The sequence below is a fragment of the Equus przewalskii genome, chromosome 25, assembly GCF_037783145.1.
Source record: "Equus przewalskii isolate Varuska chromosome 25, EquPr2, whole genome shotgun sequence".
Classification (NCBI taxonomy): Eukaryota; Metazoa; Chordata; class Mammalia; order Perissodactyla; family Equidae; genus Equus; species Equus przewalskii.
In genome coordinates this window covers 31,369,118-31,388,261 of record NC_091855.1, presented here as the reverse complement: position 1 = coordinate 31,388,261, position 19,144 = coordinate 31,369,118, and the positions used below count along the sequence as shown (strand labels likewise).

The 19,144-nt window shown below is 43.1% G+C and overlaps 1 protein-coding gene across 3 annotated transcripts in view; it reads right to left on the bottom strand.

Annotated features, from left to right (window-relative positions):
* GPR65 (G protein-coupled receptor 65) overlaps positions 1–19,144 on the bottom strand; it is a 101,745-nt gene that overhangs the window by 19,626 nt on the left and 62,975 nt on the right. For all 3 annotated transcript variants that reach the window (XM_070593697.1, XM_070593698.1, XM_070593699.1), the window contains one exon: positions 17,955–18,069. In XM_070593697.1, the coding sequence (XP_070449798.1) occupies positions 17,955–18,069 (115 nt within the window). The remainder of the gene's footprint in view (positions 1–17,954; positions 18,070–19,144) is intronic.

The window sequence follows — 19,144 nt, the reverse complement described above, 5'->3', positions numbered from 1 at the left end:
GATGAGTCCAACTTTCAAGTTCCGGTCATGTCCTCGTGCTTGAGTTCCGGTCGAGGGAGGATCTCTAGTTCTGAGGTTGTTTCAGGTCACTATTTCTTCTTTTGCACATGGCCTGGCTATGTGATTTTGCAGAATTTCCCACAGGCAACTCTTAATCACCCTGTTGAGAAGAGATGGGGTCAGTTGAACTGGAGGCCCTGGAGGGCCTGTGGTTACAAAGCCATCTCTCATCTTAGAGCCTTGTTTCTCCCTACCCAATACTCCCATTTAGTTCCTTGGTCCCAGGATCCTACCTCAGGGTCCCAGGATTCTTCTAAGCCTGGCTTCTGGCTAATCATTCGGTTCTATCTGATTTTCCTCTGGAAGAGAATGAAGTGATGGTGGTGAATGGGCAGGGAGCAAGGGGTGAGCTCTCCAGATCCTTTGGGTAGAGCCACAAGGCAAGCAGCCCTTGGATATAGCCAACATGAACTTCGTAATTCTAATGAATTAAGCTCAAAGAGTCTCTTATTCCCTTATTACCTTGGGCTAAATTGCCAAAAGCTATATTATTCTAGCTTTGTTACATGTCTCAACCCTAGTCAAGAATTGGGAAATGGAGAACAGAACTACAAGAAGTTAATGGAACTTGGAGAGAGAAAGCCTATGTGGACAGAGAAGAACTGTGACCTTCAGTTAACAAATGTTGTCAGCTCATGGCAACTCCACAGGGAGGGAGTTGGGGGGGATAAGTACTCTGACTTCTCTGTTCTCTTGCAGGGGCTCCCCACTCATTATACTCAACTAAGAGCTAAAGGGAAAGGCAACCCTTTTATAGTCGATGCAGGTCAGACGGCAGGGCACGGAGCAGGTTGGAGAGCGTACCTAGAGATAGAATGAAGGGTATCCAGCAGCCTTGAATAGTGTGGCACTAGAGGCAACCATAACTCCAGTTTGGCTCACTGGATAAGATCCTAAAGCTCTATAGGAGTAGGGGTTCAGATACAGAGAACATGGGTCCAGTAGTGACTATGCTCTTAGGAATCTAAAATGCTTACCTTGGAGTACTATGTCTGAGGAAACTGACAAATGGCATCACAAGTAATAGTCCTGGGGCACTGAGGGACATCCTGACAATTGCCTCAACTCCAAAGGATATATCTGTGAGTATTTCATTGAAAGCTCTGTCCTTATTCACGACTATGGCACTCAGGTCCCCTGAAAACAGGATACGTGTGTGTGAGAGAGTGTGTCCATGCACATGTGTACACATGTGCTTAATCCTGAAAAGTCAGGGTGTGGAGTGTATAAGACACATTTTGGGATTGTTGTCTTATTCATAAATATTCCTTTTACTACGGGAATAGCCCTTGATTTATAGGAGTTGGTTTCTCAATAGCCACATTTGTCCTAAATAACACTGTCCCTTTAGCTACAGTTGAGTGATTCAGGAATGGGTACCTGACCTATGTCAAGCTAATTTGAATCCTTCCCTAGTATCTTTCTAACTGGAAGTATGAAAAAATAAACTTTCTAGTCTAGGGGAGGGAGGTATTACTAAATGGGATATTCAGCCACTGTTGGATGTCCTAATTCCTGCCTCGTGGAAGAAGTCATCAGCTTTGAGAGGAAACAAAGTTGACTCCCAGGAAGCAGAGGCAAGACACAGAGAGTCCAGGAAGTGGTCAGTTTCAATTGTTCTTGAATTCCAGTTGCACTTCTGACCTTGCCATTTGATTGTTCAATCCTTTAATAATGTAAGTTACTCCAGTATTCTTTCAATAAATATTCCTTTTTTTTGGTCAAACTTGCTTGAGTTGCATTTCTAACAGAGTTCTGACCAATACAGTTAATAGTTCATGATGAGGATTATTTTAAGCTGGTTACTGTTAAAAACTGCAGACAGGGAGGAGGCTCTGAGGAGTGGAATTTGCTTGCCCTTTGATGAGAGACATTTGCATTTGTGAAGGAAGTTTCCATCTGTGGGGGGTGTCTCCCTCTCTGCACCAGGAGGAAGGGGGGATAACCTTATCTCTGGAAACTCTTAATGGGGATGGCAAGGACTTAAGTCTTGTTTATTGTGCTTGTCTGGTAACCTCATGTAGCTGACTCCCCCCACCACCAACATCCTCTTTTGTCTTTAGCTGAAGATAATATTTAAGGTGGTGGCTTCTGCCATTTACTTAATTCAGTTTGATTCTTATCTAAAAGTTATAAGACCACCCAATAACCAGACCCCACTGGCACTGATACCATTTTAACAACTCTTTTTTACATATTCTTTCCTTTGTCTTGTAAAGAGATTACTCACATACATATGCCTTAAATTTAGCCCTACCCTCAACTCATGTTTGCAGCAGCAGCAGCAGCAGCTCTTTACTGCCCACGGGTCCTGTCCCCATGCTATTCCACACTATTCTCTAAATAAAAGAGCACTACTGCCAGACCTTGAGAGTCCAAGAAATCTTTCTTTTGACTCTTTGGCTCGCCGACCCTGCATCATTTCATGTTAATTCTGCCATACGAAGTACAGATTATGGTAAGTATCAAGTGATAGGAAGTCAGAAGCTAGAGAGATCCTTATGGATGGGGAGGTAAGTTGAGAAGCTTGACTAAAGCTTTGACTTAGTTGGATGGGGAAGATTCTCAAGTTGCAGAATATGTCAGGCAAGGAGAATAGCATATCCAAAAGGATGGTGGTCCCAATCCCAAAGACATATTTACAAGACAAAGATACTACCTTATACCCACTAGGATGGCTATAATAAAAAAGGAGACAATAACAAGTGTTTGCGAGGATGTGGGCAAATTGGAACCCTCGGACATTGCTGGTGGGATTGTAAAATGTCACAGCCACTTTGGAAAACAGTTTGGCAGTTCCTCAAAATGTTAAACATAGAGTTACCAGCAATTCCATTTTAGATACATATACAAGAGAACGAAAACCCATGTCCACAGGAAACTTGTACACAAATATTAATAGGAGTATTATTCATAATAGCTGAAAAGTGAAAAAAATCTAAATGTCCATTAACTGATGAGCAGATAAGCAAAATGTGAAGTAGTCATACGATGAAATATTTTTCAGCCATAAAAGAAATGAAATACACGTGCTACAACATGGATGAACCTTGAAAACATCATGCCAGGTGCAAGCAGCCAAATACAAAAGCCCACTTATTATATGAATCCATTTATATGAAATATCCAGAATGGGCAAATCCATCGAAATGGAAAGTAGATTAGTGGTTTCCAGGGACTGAGGGTGGGGAGAATGGAGAGTGACTTCTAAAGGGTATAGAATTTCTTTTTGGGGTATCAAAAATATTCTGCACCTAGATAGTGGTGATGGTTGCACATCTCTGTGTATATGCTGAAAACCACTGAATTGTACACTTTAAAATGGTGAATTTTATAGTAAGTATGTATCCATAAAGCTGATACACACCCATTTATTAGCTCAATAAAGCCATTAAGAAAACATTGATTAGCTCTCAGTTCTGCAGGTCAGAACTCCAGCACGGGCGGCTGGGTTCTTTGTTCCGGCAGAGGTGAGCCCGTTGTTTGGCTGTGTTCTCACCTAAAGCTCTCAGAGGGCTCTTCCAGGCTCACTCCTGTTGTTAGCAGAATCCAGTGTCTTGAGGTGGTAGAACTGGGGTGGCTGTTTGCTTGCTGGCTGTACACGGGGGCTGTTCCCTTCTGGAAGCTGCCTGCCTCCCTTGTTGTGTGGCCCCTCCATTCCCAGGCCAGCAATGATGCATCGAATACTTATCCTTCAAACCCCTGACTTCTGTTATCATCTGAAGAAAAGCTCTGCTTGTAAAGAGCTCATGTGATTCAATTAGTTTCTGTCTTAAGGTCAATTGACTTGGTACTTGAGACTTTGATTGCACTTGTAAAATCTCTTCAAGACAGTAGCTCTATTAGCATCTGAATGAGTAACCAGCGGGTGGTAATCTGGGGTGTGTGTATATGTGTGTGTGTGTGTGATCTTCAGAATTCTGCCCACCACAACCCATGTGTTGACAAAAATAATCCATAACCAATCTCTAAATGAAAATTGGACTGAGTTTATTCTGAGCCAAATGTGACAACCATATACCCCAGGGCCTTCCTCCCCCAAGGAAGGAAGGGCATCAAAGAAGTGGGGTGTACAGAGTGGTTATATACCCTCAAAGAGGATGTTCCACATATGATCGAAATGTCCCTTTTACAATAGTCATGAGACTGCTCTGTCTGCACAGAGATTGATGGACACAGCAGGTAGTAGGTCTGCTGTTTCTGTGGACACAGCAGGATGGCAGGTCTGTTGTCTCTAGCTGGGTGGTCACAGGGTGGGTGCAGCAATCAGTTCCTAGCCTAAGGAGAGATGCTTATCCTTAAGGAAATACCAGTGTGGGGCAAGTTACATCTTTATCTCAAGGGCATTTGTTCTTGCCTTTGGGACATAGCAAATGCTTAAAGCAGATATATACAATGCATGCTCATCGGCCACGTCAGGCCCTTTTGGAAAAATAAGGTCAGACCGAATTAGGTTTACACCAAATGGCTTCCTCATATACTCCAATATATCCTATTGCTCGCCATTTATTTGTCACCTGTCTATGGTTACTCTTCTTGGGATGAGGGTGACTGTGACCTTTATTTACCTCAAGTTTCCATGTCACTGAGGTTCTGTCCAGTGTTTTGACTTCTCCCACTGGGCTTCAGCACCGTCTCTCAGGAACAGTTCACATGAACATCTGGTGGTGTTTGGCTCCAACCTTGGCCTCAGAGGGTCGTGTCAGACTGTAATGCCTTAAGTGAGTCAAAATGCCTCCTTATGAAGGTCCTATGAGGGGGGTACTGGTGGTGGAGCTCCAGGCCGCACAGCCTCCTATGACTGTGGTTCCCTGGGGTTTCTCCCTTGGTGACGAGAGAGTTGGGGAGCAGTAGTGTCCAGCCCTGTCAATGCAGCCCTGACCTGGGGTCTTGCCAGTGCTGTTCCAGGCGGCTCTGAAATCACCTCTCCCTGTTTTCCTAATTGGGATCTCCGTCATTTCAGGCTGCTGAAAACCCCAGGACTAATCTCTATGGCACTAAATGTTCGCTGTGGCGGGGTGGTGTTTGTTTGGGGGCACAGGAGGGGTTGAGAAGCATCATGTGGAAACAGAAAAAAGAGAAGTCACATTTTCTAGTACAGAAGGAAAGGCCCACATCCTCTGTTACGTTTCTTTGAAATCGTTCACTAAAAAGTCACGTCCTGGCAATAGGCAGTAAGTACCAGTGGAATGAAGAACCTGAGTGAAGGCTGTGTCAGGTGCCCTAATGTGCCTGGTTTATGAATGTGTCACAGGCCTATTTCCTTTTAAATTGTTTTCTTGGAGTCAAAATACAGACTCTCTCCTCCAATTATGACTAATAGTGGATTTCATTATTCACAGGCTAGCAAAGTCCCTAATTCTGAAGAAGGTTACAGACACAGGTACACATTAATTCTGCTCCATTTGGAGCCCAAGAAAGATGACTGACAGGCAGGCTGGCTGCTCTCTGGGCCCTTACTGCTGAAGCCTAATCTTTCCACGCGGATGCTGAACAGGCCTTGTGCAATCCGAGTGAGGCTCCCAGTGAATGTTTTCTTTCTCAGAATAATCAAATTTCGAGAATGTGCTACAGGAAAGAGCTGTCAGGTTGCATTAGGCTAGCTCTGTGACTTACATGGCAATTGTCAGGTAACTCAATTGCTGGGGCCCAATCATTTGCAGGCATCCTTTAGTTCACTTAGGGTTAAGAGAATGAATGATTAATAAAATGTCCTATTTGGGATTGTTCAAGGCAAGCAAGGAACTGCCGTGCATCCGATGGTTCATGGGAGCTGGGGGCGCTGACTGCTAGGATTAGAACAGGTATCCAAAGCCTGCATGATCCCGGAGGAACGCTTATGATTAAGTTATACAGTGCCCTATAGTTCACGAAGCACTCTCACCGTCTTTCTTGACTCTTAGGGCAATCTTTAAGGTATGTATTATTATTATTATCTCCATTTATAAATGAAGATATTACAGATCAGAAGCAGTGCCTCATTCAGGGTCACTTGGTTGGTTTGTAATAGAGTGGAGCAAGAAACTGAACTTAAGCTCCCCTTCTTTCACCTCCCCCACAAAAAAATATGTTCAAGTCCTAACTCCTAGTACCTCTGAATGTGACCTTATTTGGAAATAGGGTTGTTGCAGATCTAATTAGTTAAGATGAGGTCCTATTAGAGTAGAGTGGGCCCCTAATCCAATATGGCTGGTGTCTTTATAAGAAGAGTAGAGAGACACAGAGGGCAGATGCCATGTGAAGGCACGGAGACTCCATGTGAAGATGCAGGCAGAGATTGGAGTGACGCGTCTACAAGCCAAGGAATGCCAGGGATTGGCAGACATTGCCAGAAGCTAGGAGAAGTATGAAACAGATTCTCTCTCACAGTCCTCAGAAGGAACCAAACCAGCTTAGACTTCCAAGCCTCCAGAACTGTGAGAAATAAATTTCCGTTGCTTTAAGTCACTCAATTTGTGGCACATTGTTAAGAAACTAATCCAGCTCCTAAGAATAATAAGTTTCCACTTACAGTGCCCTGACTGTGGGCCAGGTACTTTACATACACAATCATGAAATCTTTTAGGAGCCCTTCAAGGTATGTTATTATCAATGACCTTTTTGTGACTTAACTAGGTCAAATAACTAATAGATGGTGGAGCTGGGATTCCAGCCCTAGGCCTGAATTTAAAACTATGCTTTGTCCACCATGTCCCTAAGCCATGATGGTGTCCAAATTATTTGTGGAGGGTAACTCCCAACTCTTTTGGGCTGCCCCTTTATTCTAGGTCTCCCAGGAAACTGCTGACTCAGTTTGAACTCCACCGTGCTAACTTGCACACGTTTGTTATGAAGAATCACAAAACAGTGACTGATACACAGAAAAAGCTCAGTATTTGTTCAATGAACAATAATAAAAACTCCTTAACCTGTAAAAGTGCATCAAAATTTATGAAATATTTTCACATAGATTCTTTTCAAGTTGCTTAAAAAATAATTTGAGGGGCTGGCCAGGTGGCATAGTGGTTATGTTCACACATTCCACTTCAGTGGCCCAGGGTTTGTGGGTTCAATTCCCTGGTTTGGACTTACACATTGCCCATCAAGCCATGCTGTGGCAGCATCCCACATACAAAATAGAGGAAGATTGGCACAGATGTTAGCTCACCGACAATCCTCCTCAAGCAAAAAGAGGAAGATTGGCAACAGATGTTATCTCAGGGCCAGTCTTCCTCATACACACACAAAATAATAATAACACTAATAATAATAATTTGAAGGCTGCTATACATGTACTCCTGCATTTTTTTCTTTTTAATTTTTTTTCAAAGATTTTATCATGTTGTCCTCAACCAGATAGTAATCTTCCAGAAGCTAATGAATATTTTCTTTTCTTTCTTCTTGAACGATACTGGTTCTTCAAGGGGTTTCACTGGATGTGGATTCATGGTCTTGAAACGATCACCCATATCATTCTGAAAAAGGTTACAAAGAATGAATTGGATAATCTCCACATAAGAATCAAGACTAGAACTCTCAATTTTTGTCTCCCAAATCACAGAAATCAATGCTAATGTTTCCTGAGTGTTGCTGTGAACCGTTGAAAGTTCTCTCTCACCTTTAATAGACTATGAGGTGAACCCTAATACCATCGTCCCTCTGCTCCATCAGACTCAGGGATAGGGAGGGATCAGCCACCTGTTCAGCTCTTCATAGGTTTTGGGGTCCAGGAAGGTGAGAAATTCCCCCCAGAATATTGACATAGACCAGGACAGCCTTTCCAGGATTCAAGTTGTGCTACAGCCATGTTCTTATCTATTGTAGTGTTTGGCCTTCTTGGATGACCATTAAATTCCTTACCAGTTTTAACATGTCATGGCTCATTTTTCTTCTCTCCAGTCTTAGTTTTCAAGATGTTCTTGTCTTACATGGATCCCCGAGGCAGCTTATTAAAGTGGAGATAGAATGACGTATTTGACAGTCTTTTACAAATTTTGATGAGTTACACCTTGTATTAGTTTGCTCAGGCTGCCCTAACAAAGCAGCACACACTAGGTGGCTTAAACAATAGAAATTTATTTTCTAACAATTCTGGAGGCTAGAATTTCGAGATCAAGTTGTCAGCAGGGCTGTTTCTTTGAAGGCCTCTCTCCTTGGCTTGGAGATGGCCACCTTCTTCCTGTGTCTTCACATGGCCTTCCCTCTGTGTGTTTCTGGTTCTAATCTCCTCCTTGTATAAGGACACCAGTTGGATTGGATTAAAGCTCACCCTAATTATCTCATTTAACCTTAATTACCTCTGTAAAGACCCTGTCCCCAAATACAGTCACATTCTGAGGTCCTGGCGATAGGACTTCAACATCTGAATTTGGGGGAACACAATTCAGCCCATAAACATACCTCCTGCACAGCCCACAGCCCACTGGGCTCTGCACTATTCTTCCAACCCCTGGGGGAAACCAGTTCCCTCTGCCTGGAATATCCCATCGGCCTCCTTGGCAGGTCCAGCCCTTCCTCCTTTCCAAAGTTCAGCTCAAATGTGGGAATCTTTGGGAAGTGCGTTTTGATCCCAACCATAAGGAATTCATCTCTCCTTCCAGGGCACTGGGCTCTTTGCTTATGCCTCTATCAGAGTAACACTATATCTTATTGATGTCTGCATCCCCGTAGGCCTAGGACAGGATCTGGCACATGGTAGGTGTTCAAGAAATAACTTGGTGAACTGCATTGAATGCCAGTTAATTAAACCAATGCTTTCCCTTTGTCTGACTCAGCCAAGGCACACCTTCATTTCACTGGCAGCAGAGCACCCTGGGGGTCCAGAAAATGGGAGGATTGACCACATCCCAACATTCCACTGAGACACTTAGAATAAATAAGTGTATTTGTCTTCCTTCCTGTATATTTTATGCTTAAGACATCTATTTGTGGAGATGTTTGAGGCAGCCTAACATTTATGGATGTCATCATGAATGTTAAGCTACTTTCCTGATTTATAGATATACTTTGAATTTTTAATCAATATAAGGAAATCTATCCTACTCAGGAAGTCCGGAATATCATGTGGGTGATTATTTAAATTGCTCGTGTAGGAAGATAATGAGTGCAAAAAGAAAGTCTGCTATGAAAATGTGCAGAGATTATTTAAACAGGGCTGTATTTTGAAATGTATGGAATGTACATAGACATATATTTTGATCCTAACAATTTTACTTAAAATGGACTCCCTAAGGGTATTGGGGATTACAGCACAACTAAGCGAGCTGCTGTGTGGAATTATTCTCACTTTAGGGACTTTCTCTTGCTCACAACACCTCGATTCCAAACAAGTGGGCCTTTATGAAATCTTAAAGCTAAAAGTGTGCCTCACACACTTCCCTTTTCCAGGTTAGCTGCTTGTGCAAGCCTGAAACAGCACCAAGCCAGGTGATGGAAAATCTTCTGTTAATAGCTCGAGCAGTGGAGCGTCCAACTCATTTATGCCTAGTCTAGAGGGTGCTGTATCTTACTACCTTTACAGCTGAGATGCCCATCTCTTTTAAAAAAACTGACTTTGTTGCAATGTGCAGCTTTAAAAAAAATCCTTTGTTCCTTATACAAATCCCTTTGTTCTTTACATGAGTTCAGTAAAAGGTTTTTGAATGGATGAACAAATGAACTGAAAATTGAGCTCTTTTCCAGCAAACTTTCGAGTCGTTGGAAGTAATTTAATTTCTCCTCTCTTCTTTTTCTTCTTTGATGACTTCACCATCCACCTAGTCTTCCAGCAAAGGCACATGGGGGTGCAGTTGATACCTCCTTCTCTCTTGTCTCCTACATCCTGTGAATAAGTTCCAATGATTCTTCTCAAATCCATTATCTCTGTTCCATTCCCTCTGCCCCCTGCCCACCTCAGACCATCTCCTTTCATCTAGGCAGCAGCATCTCACAGATTTGTTACAATATAGGTTTGACTGTGCGTGGCCGAGACCCAAAGTAACAGTGGCTTAAAAGACAAGACAGAAGTATTTTTCTCTGCCACGTAATGATCCAGGCTGGTCTGGGGCCTCTTCCTCTGCAGGGGCTCGGATTCCTTCTACCTTGTTGCCCCACCATCTTTAGGCACTGCTCTCATCTGCGTGGCCCAAGATGGCTCACCATTGAACCTGAATTCCAGGAAGAAAGAAAGGGGAGATGGGAAATGAGAGGGTGTGTCCCTTTCCTTTAAGGTAGGACCGAGAGGTTTCACATGTAACTTAAACTCACATCCCATTGGGTGGGATTGGTCACAGGGCCTCACCTCCCTGCAAGGAGACGGCTGGGAAATGTAATCTTCATTCTGGGCAGGCTTACATCCACGTAGAAATCCTGTCCTTATGTAAGAAGGAGGAATGGATATAGGTGGACAGCCTGCAGTCTCGACCTCATCTCTTAACTGGCTTTCCTGCTTCCTGCCTCACCAAATTGCCTCTTTTCTGCAACCCACGCCAAACGCAATCTGGGCACACCTCTCTCTGCTCAAAAGCATTCAACAAGCTCCTCACAGCCTGTAAATAAACTCATAGCCCCCAGCACAGACTGAAAGGTCTTCATGTTCTTGTTCCTGTCCACCTCACCTCTTATTTCTGTCCTCTTTGCACCTGATTCTCTAACAAGACTGAACTCTGTTATTTTTCCATGAATAACATGGTTTTGTGCCTCAGTTCCTTTGCACATGCTATTTCTAGTAGACTTTGAAGACCAAGCTCAGGAGTCACATCCATCAGGAAATATTTATTAGCCTTCCCTCTCCCACCCTTAATTAGGAGAATTAATTTGTCACTCCTTACACCTCATACCTGAACTTACATGTTCCATTTTTCCCTTAATATATTATGTAGTCATTTATCTCCTTTTCTATACAATGAACATTATCAGATTCACCTTATATCCTCAGAGTTCAGCACAATGTTTGCCACATAGCAGTTTAATAATTGCCTGTTTACTCTTGATTGATTGAATGAATGAACAAGTGACAGAATGATCACATCATGTCAGTCCTTGCTTATCACTTTGAACCTTTTACATGGGGTCTTCCTTAATAAAAACTGCTATTGAGCCCTTACTCTGATTGAGGTCCATTTACTTAGTTTGTGTTAGAGAATCAGCATAGTTATCTAACTTGATCTTTATAAACAGCCGTGTGAGATGGGCATTAGTACTCTCATCTTACAGATGGGAAAGTGAGGCATAGAGAATTTAAGTAACCCACCTCATTTCTTTCTTAATTTTTTTTTTTTTTGAGGAAGATTAGCCCTGAGCTAACATCTGCTGCCAATCCTCCTCCTTTTGCTGAGGAAGACTGGCCCTGAGCTAACATCCGTGCCCATCTTCCTCTACTTTTTATGTGGGATGCCTGCCACAGCATGGCTTGATGAGCGGTGCCATGTCTGCAGCCGGGAACCAAACCGGTGAACCCGGGCTGTCAAAGCGGAACGTGCACACTTAACTGCTGCACCACCGGGCTGGCCCCTCTTTCTTAATTTTGACTGTAGGGAAAGTGGAGCGTGGAAGAAAGTGGAGTAGAATTTTGCGTGGTATCGTATGCTGGTAAATATGTTGGACAGGCAGTTCCTGGGCTCTTGTCCAGCTCTGTGATTGATCAGCCTGAGTGACTAGGGACGTGTCACTTTCCGTCTCTGGGCTTCAGTTTTCTCATCTGTAATCACTGTTGGCTCAACGATCTCCAGCTTTCCTTCCAGATCTAAAAGTCAGTGTTTTTCTTGCTTTTCTAGTACAGCAAGTTGAAATGTAACCCTCCTCCACACCGACAAGCTACACTTGCACAGCTGTGATTTTGCTAAAAATGGACACTTTCGAAATGTTAAAACAGTGCATGGTAGAGAATAGTCAGTTTAGATCCAAAATTCCCCACTCTGCTAAAGGATTAACACTGAAGTAAAGCCTCAGATCCCTCTCAGTGCAAAATCCTCCCAGAATGGAGGATGTGAAATAGCATTGCTTTCACTGGAGCTTTTCTTTCTTTCTTTCTTTCTTTTTTTTTGTGAGGAAGATTGGCCCTGAGCTAACATCTGTGCCAATTATCCTCTGTTTTATGTGGACGCCGCCACAGCATGGCTTGACAAGTGGTGCTGGGTCTGAGCCTGGGATCTGAACCTGCAAACCCAGGCTGCCAGAGCCAAGCATGTGAACTTAACCACTACGCCGCTGGACCCACCCCTCACTGAAGCTTTTTAAAAGATAATGTCCAGATACATAGAGCCACCAAATACATTTTGGATCTGGGAGTATTGCAATTGAAATGTAGCCACAAATGCTCCCTGGATTCTCTGTGTGACATGAGTCCACAGTGTGGGGAATGCTTTAAAACTCCAGAGCATGTTGTCAAATTCCATGCAGGTCTCTTCTTCCTTGAGTTATATCGGAAATCTTGAAGGGTCTATAATGCTATCACCCCTCCCTTTTCCCCACCTGAGTTCTGAAACAATTGAAAACAAGACAAAGTTGATCAGCTGATGACGATAAATATTTCACCTTTGTGATGTTGAAGGTGATGTCGGAGAATACGGCTTCTACTGGCGGCTAAGGCAACTTTCTAATACTGAACCCTGGAATCAGACAGACAGCCACCCAGCCCTGCTGGCCTAGCACAAGCCTTTTCCCCAGCAAGAGCATGAATTAAGCTTTCTCAATCTCTCCTTGCAAACTCATTACTGCGGAGATTGCTAGTTAGCCCCCAGATCTCTTCCTCCCTCCTTCTACAGCAATGCATCCCCCTACTTTTTAGTGGGGTCTAGTGGCTCCTCAGAATAAAGGCTGCATTCCCCAGTCTCCCTGCAGCCAACTGTGGCCATGTGACTTAGTCCAAGGGGGTGGGAGTAACAGGAAGCGTTGTGCTCCATTTCTAGAAGACTGAGGATCTTCACTTCTCTGCCTGGTTTCCCTCCTCCCTTCTGGCAATAAGAAGCTGGAATGTCTACTTGGACCATGAAGTGGAAACTAAATTTTGAGGATAGCAAACAGACCAGAAGGAGCCCGGGGCCGTGGAGACATCATACTAGCCTTGGACTACGTACCTCGGACTTTACTTCTTGGAGAGAGACGACCTTTATCTTGTGCAAGCCACTGTGATTTTGAATTTCCTGGCACGTCAGATTGAGCCCAATTTTTTAACTGATATCTTCTCCAATCAGATAAATCGTGCCATCTCCTTGGGCATGAGAGGTGTGGAGCAGCCTCGAGTGTTACACTAATTGATGTCCCTCCACATGGAAGGCAGTGTCAGGGAGCAGGGAAAAAGAGTTCCCCTCCTGACAAATTTATTTGTTCAACAAATAATTACATACCACTTGCTATGTGCCAAGTACTGCTCTAACCACTATGTGACTATTAATTTATTTAATACTCATAACAATCCTCTAAGGTTAGTATTAATAATATCTCCATTTCACAGATGAGGAAACGGAAGCACAGAGAGATTAGGTAACTTGCTCCAGGTCACATTGCTTGGAAGTGATGGAGGCTGCAATGCAGACCCTGACAGTCCAGCTCTAGAGCTCATGCTCTTCATCACTACACTAGGCGGCTTCTTTCAAGGGACAGGAGCAGAGATGCTTATGTTTCCTCAAGGAAGGAATGTTTGTGTTTAGGATAGATGAAGAGGTCAGAGAAAATGGTAGGGGTCGTCTGAGATGTCCTGGTGTCTGTGTATCCCTTCAGCAGGATGGGTCCGTCACCCCTAGACTATTGTACCACCATTGTAGTGGCTCAGTCTCTTTCTGTCACTACTTCTCATGCTTCTGCTCTCCTATTGCACTCACCTCCTAGCTGTTTCAATTCAGCTTCTTTCCACCACATCTTCTTATGCATGTCTTCTACTCCCTATGGCTTCTGCATTTTGTCTGCTCTGTGTGTACACATTTCTGCCTATCCTATTATCCAGTAACAATACGGTCTTCTCCATACGAGAATTGGTGAGGTCAGCCAGTTATCCTCCTGAATGCTGGGGTGGGTAAGGCTTTTGCACCAGTCACACCCTTTGGAGGATCTGCCCAGCCCTCCAAGGTGACTAAGAGTGCCGCAGGCTGTGCCACACACTTCAGGGACTCTCAGTCATATAGTTCCTCATTCAGTTTCTTCAAGCAAGAGACATGCCCAGCAGGGAGTTTGGGCATGCCATATTTGTTATTTTCTCTTTCTTAGTCTTTCTCTTTATATCCTATAAATGAGTGTGAGAAGGAGTCTGAATTGCTATCGTAATAGACAAAGCCATAAGCAGGATATTCAACTTTTGTATTTTCTTTTCCTGTATCTTGTCAAAAGAAAGTCAAATGAGCTTTGGACATGCACTCAAAGCCATCTTCCAACTCTCACACCTACTCCATCTAGTCCAACCATTGCCCCAAGCTTCTTCACAGGTCGTCGGTCAGTCTATCAACAGTGGTCTTTGGATCAATGTCCACCCTGGTTCTGTCTGCTGTGATCGGAGCAGTTGGTTATAAAGAATTATGGGGACTGTAGTCCTGGAAGTCTCTCCAGGCATCATAGACCCTTCTCTAAGAATTGTAGCAGAGGACAAGGCATAACTTGTAAGGTTTGGCAAGAGGAAAGATCGGATAGATACCCTCAAGGTTTTGTAGATTGAATAGAAGTTTTGTATAACCACTGATTTCTGAAGTCTTCTTAGGGATTCTTGGTGTTTAGGATTTGAATTAGGAGTGGAAACAGGTACTAGACTGGAAGTCCCAATTCGAGCTGCCCGCCCAAGGAAGAGAGCAGGTCCCAGGCTTCCTGTCCTTTCTTCCCTTTTCTCCTCCTCCTTCATTTTTATTGTAGGCATACAGAAACGGATTAATTATAATCCTTGGTTCATGACATACTCTTATTATCGATTTGCAAATGGCTGGCTTTTATTTAGTTACTTATTAGTAACTTAATACTGGTGGGCTACATTTCAAAACAAAAGGTGAGATTTTGTCAATAATCTTATCTACCTTAGTTTTCTACTGCTGCATAAAAAATTACCACAAACGTAGCAGTTTAAAACAACGCCTATATATCTCACAGATTCTGTGGAGCAGGAGTCTAGGCATAACTTATCTGGGTCCTCTGTTCTGGGTTCTACAAGCCTTAAGTCACAGTGTTGGACAGGCTGTGATCTCATCTGGAAGCTTGACTAGGGAAGTTCCCTCAGGTTGTTGGCTGAATCCATTTCCTCGAGGCTGTGGAATTCATGGAAGCTTCCTTCTTCAAAGTCAGCAATGGAGACAAAGAGTCTGCTGCTTTGAGTCTCTGACCTCTAAATCCTCTTTTATGGGCTCACTTCATTAGGACAGGCCCACCCAGGATAATATCCCTTTCGATTACTTAAAGCCAGCTGTTAAGGACTTTAATTACATCTTCACAATTCTTTCACCTTTGCCATGTTGTATTGGTTAGGAGCAGGCACATTTAGGGGTTGGGTCATTATACAAAGATGTAGGTCATTGGGGGTCATTTTAGAATTTTGCCTACCACACTGCCTATATGGAATCCTTCCAATAGCCCGAGCACCTAGCTCTCTCCCTCCAAAATCTAATATCCTTCCTTTGCTTCCCTTTTTTCTGTAGGTTTATTCACTTTTTGAGACTTGCTTTTTTGTCACTTAGTATTATGTTACTACAATTCATAGATATTGATATGTGTTTTTATAATCCATTTTTAATTGCTATATAATATTCCTTTAAATGGATTTTTATGTAATATCTTCATTCACTGTCATGTTGATGGGCATTTGGGTTGTTTTTTGGATTTTTTGCTATTGTGAACAATGCTGATGGAAACATATGTATACATGTCTACAGTTGTAGATGCATAAGAATATATTTTGAGAATATACATAGAATGGAAATGCTGGGACACAGGGCATATGAATGTTCAACTTTAGTAGATAATGTCAAACTTTTCAAAATTCACATTTCCATCAGCAGCAAGAGATCCTATGGCTCTGTTCATCTCTAATACTTGTCATAGGTAGATTTTTATCTTTTTTATTTTGTTTTTGCTGAGGAAGAATGATCCTGAGCTAATATCTGTGCCTATGCTCCTCTATTCTATATGTAGGATGCCTGCCACAGCATGGCTTGATAAGCAGTGTGTAGGTCTGTGCCCGGGATCTGAACCTGCGAATCCCGGGCCAGCAAAGCAGAGCATGCAAACTGAACCAGTACACCACCGGTCAGCCCCAGACTTTTACATTTTTGCCCATCAAAGGCATGGAATTTGATACTCCATTCTGGCCTTAACTTGCATGTCCTTGCTCACTAATAATGTTTAATATCTCTTTATAAGTTTACTAGCCATGTGTTTCCTCTTCTGCGAAATATTTCTTCATGTCTTTGCTTATTTTTCTATTGAATTGTTTGTATTGCTTTAGTATTTATTTGCAGGCATTCTTTAAATATGCACACAAAAAATGAGAGAATAACTTGTTTTAGGGTGAAATGGGCCCAATAACTGGTAAACATGGAAACATTCAGCTTTGAGTTGAGAGGCAGCATACTGTGGCGATGAAGCACACAGACGTTTGCACCAGATCGCCTGGGTCCAAAACTTGACCCTGATAAACTTGACTTTTTTTCTTTTTATTGCATGGGTCCTTTTATTCTCGGCAGCAGAAATGATTCCTCCTTGCAGACCCAGAGCCTCGGGTCTGCAGAAAACTATATTCAGATGCGAGCATGACGATGGTGCACAGCAATCCCGGAGTAGTGGTTCTAGACAAACGGCACGACATGGAGGGCTCAGGCAGAAATGTAACGTGAGCACTGAGTCACAGACTGGCTCTTAGGTAAGTTGCAGATACTGCTGGGTTAGGAGGACAGATAGGGCGGTGTGACTATAATAATAGTGTGGCCATAGGCGATTTATTTAACCTCTATGCCTCAGTTTCCTTGTGGATCAGATGGATAGAGTAATGGTGTCTACCTCGTAGAGATTTTTTAAGGGTTAAATGAATTATAGAAAACACCGAGATCAGTGTCAAGCAAATAATAAGCACCATACTTGCTCAGAGTATTGTTTGAGCTGGATTTCCAGGTCCTGCTGGATGCTAGGGCAGTGTCCTGCTAATCAAATTCAGGAGAGTCACTTTTACACATCCCTAGACATGTATATTCTCCTCTCTCGACTCATTTCTAACAAGTCAAAATGGATTATTTTTTTCCTTCATGGATAACTTTTTCTTGAGTAGTGAATTAGTGGCTGATGGAAAAATATTAATTCAGGCTGCTGAAATACACATACACTAAATATAATACAAATAATGCATATAAAATAATATATCATACAATGCGTAATTCTGTCTCTAAGCTCTCTTCCAGATTTAACGGCTTGTGATTCTATAAGGGATGTTGAATCACTTATTGCAGACTGCACAAAGCTTGACAACGAGGCATGACGGAACTTCAACTGCACTTTTGTTGAGTCTGAAATCATATTCTGAAGCAACAGTCATTGTCTAAGTAAAACGAACTGCCAATTATTTGAATAAAGAGAAGTAGCATTGTCCTGTGTTAGCTATCTTTTTCCCCCCATTAATAAAGATCATTTGTTTCCATTTGTCCATCTCTCCTTCATTCTGTAGGGACTTTCTTAAGATTGCTGAATCCATGGACGCTTTTATCCACCCCAGGCAGGCCGAAGGAGTCTGGTTCTTCTAGTGAATATATTTTTAGCAACAATTAAAGCTTATGTCTCCTGCTTTTCTGAGCAACTGGCATGCTCCAGCCTTCAGAACCACCTGTGTTCAGCCTTTGGGGAACCGCACTGCTTTGCTGATGTTTCAACTATCAAATGGAGGCACAGACACAGCAGGGTGTGTGAAGCTGGAGAAGGTAGCTAATTATGCTAATCAGGAATACTAATAATGCAAGATATACAAACAAAAACACTCTTACCAATTTCAAGGCATGATTCTTCCTCTCCTCTTCCTGCTCCCTCGCTCCCACCTCCTGCTCATCTGAAGGACATGATAGAAGCAGAAAGTGGGTCTCCTCCAGCACATGCTGGATCCTGAAAAGCAGAGAGGAAATTGGCAATGAAATCACCCACTGTTAAAAAGAGAAACACCACGTTTGTCTGCCTTAGAGCTGGACTTCCATCGAGGGAAACTGTAGAAGTGTATTTAACTAGAAGAAACTGGAGGAGTCTCTCACAGATGCTCAGGTCGAAGGTTAGGATAGGACCTTGTCAGGGACATTCGAGGCCGCTTCGCCTCCAGCCCAGAACAAGGGAGGACTTAACATGTGGGCAGGTAAGGATTGTCTCCATTGGGAGGACCAAACTCTTCTTTCCTGTCCTCCAAGTCAGAACACCTGACTACCTACTGTTCTCAGGAGGTGATGTCAGCTGATGTAAACCTAGTGCTCTTAGGTTAAGCCCCCAAATCAGTCTTAACATGGTCATTGGAAGGTATTCTGATTATCTATTGCTGGGTAATTAACTACTCCAAAACTCATTGGCTTAAAATAATTTGTTTTTATCTGTCATGGTTTTATGAGTTGACGGGGCTCAGCTTGGCAATTCTTGCTTGGGATCTCTCATGCAATTGCGGTTAAGTAGCTGCTGGCACTGGAGTCATCAGGAGGCTCAAATGAGCTGGACATCCAAGATGGCCTCCTTCCTCACAGATCTGATGCCTTCGTGCTCTTCCACATGGCCTCTCTCTCCAGCTAAGCAGCCTGGACTTCCTACTGGGTTGCTCAGGCTGCCAAGAAAAAGGAAGCAGCCTTGGCATCACATCACTTCTGCCAATTCTATTGGTCAAAGCAGTTAAAGGCCAACTCAAATTCAAGGAAATGGAATGGCATGTGGGTACCAAGAAGGAAGGAATTGATGGCACCATCTTTGGAGACGAAGTACTACAGCAGATACCCATCCCTCAAGAAGTCTCCCAGGAAATCTACCCTGTGAGAAGCACAGAGGCCATCAGTGCTGGGACTGGCAGAGACTCCTCACTAGTTAATCACTTTCCATCCTTTAGCTCTCAGCTGAAGCATCAGTCTCCCCAGGATGGCTTTGAACTCTGTCATTGAATTAGATTCTCCTGCACTTTTCCTTCATAGCATTTATCACAGTTTGTGATTGC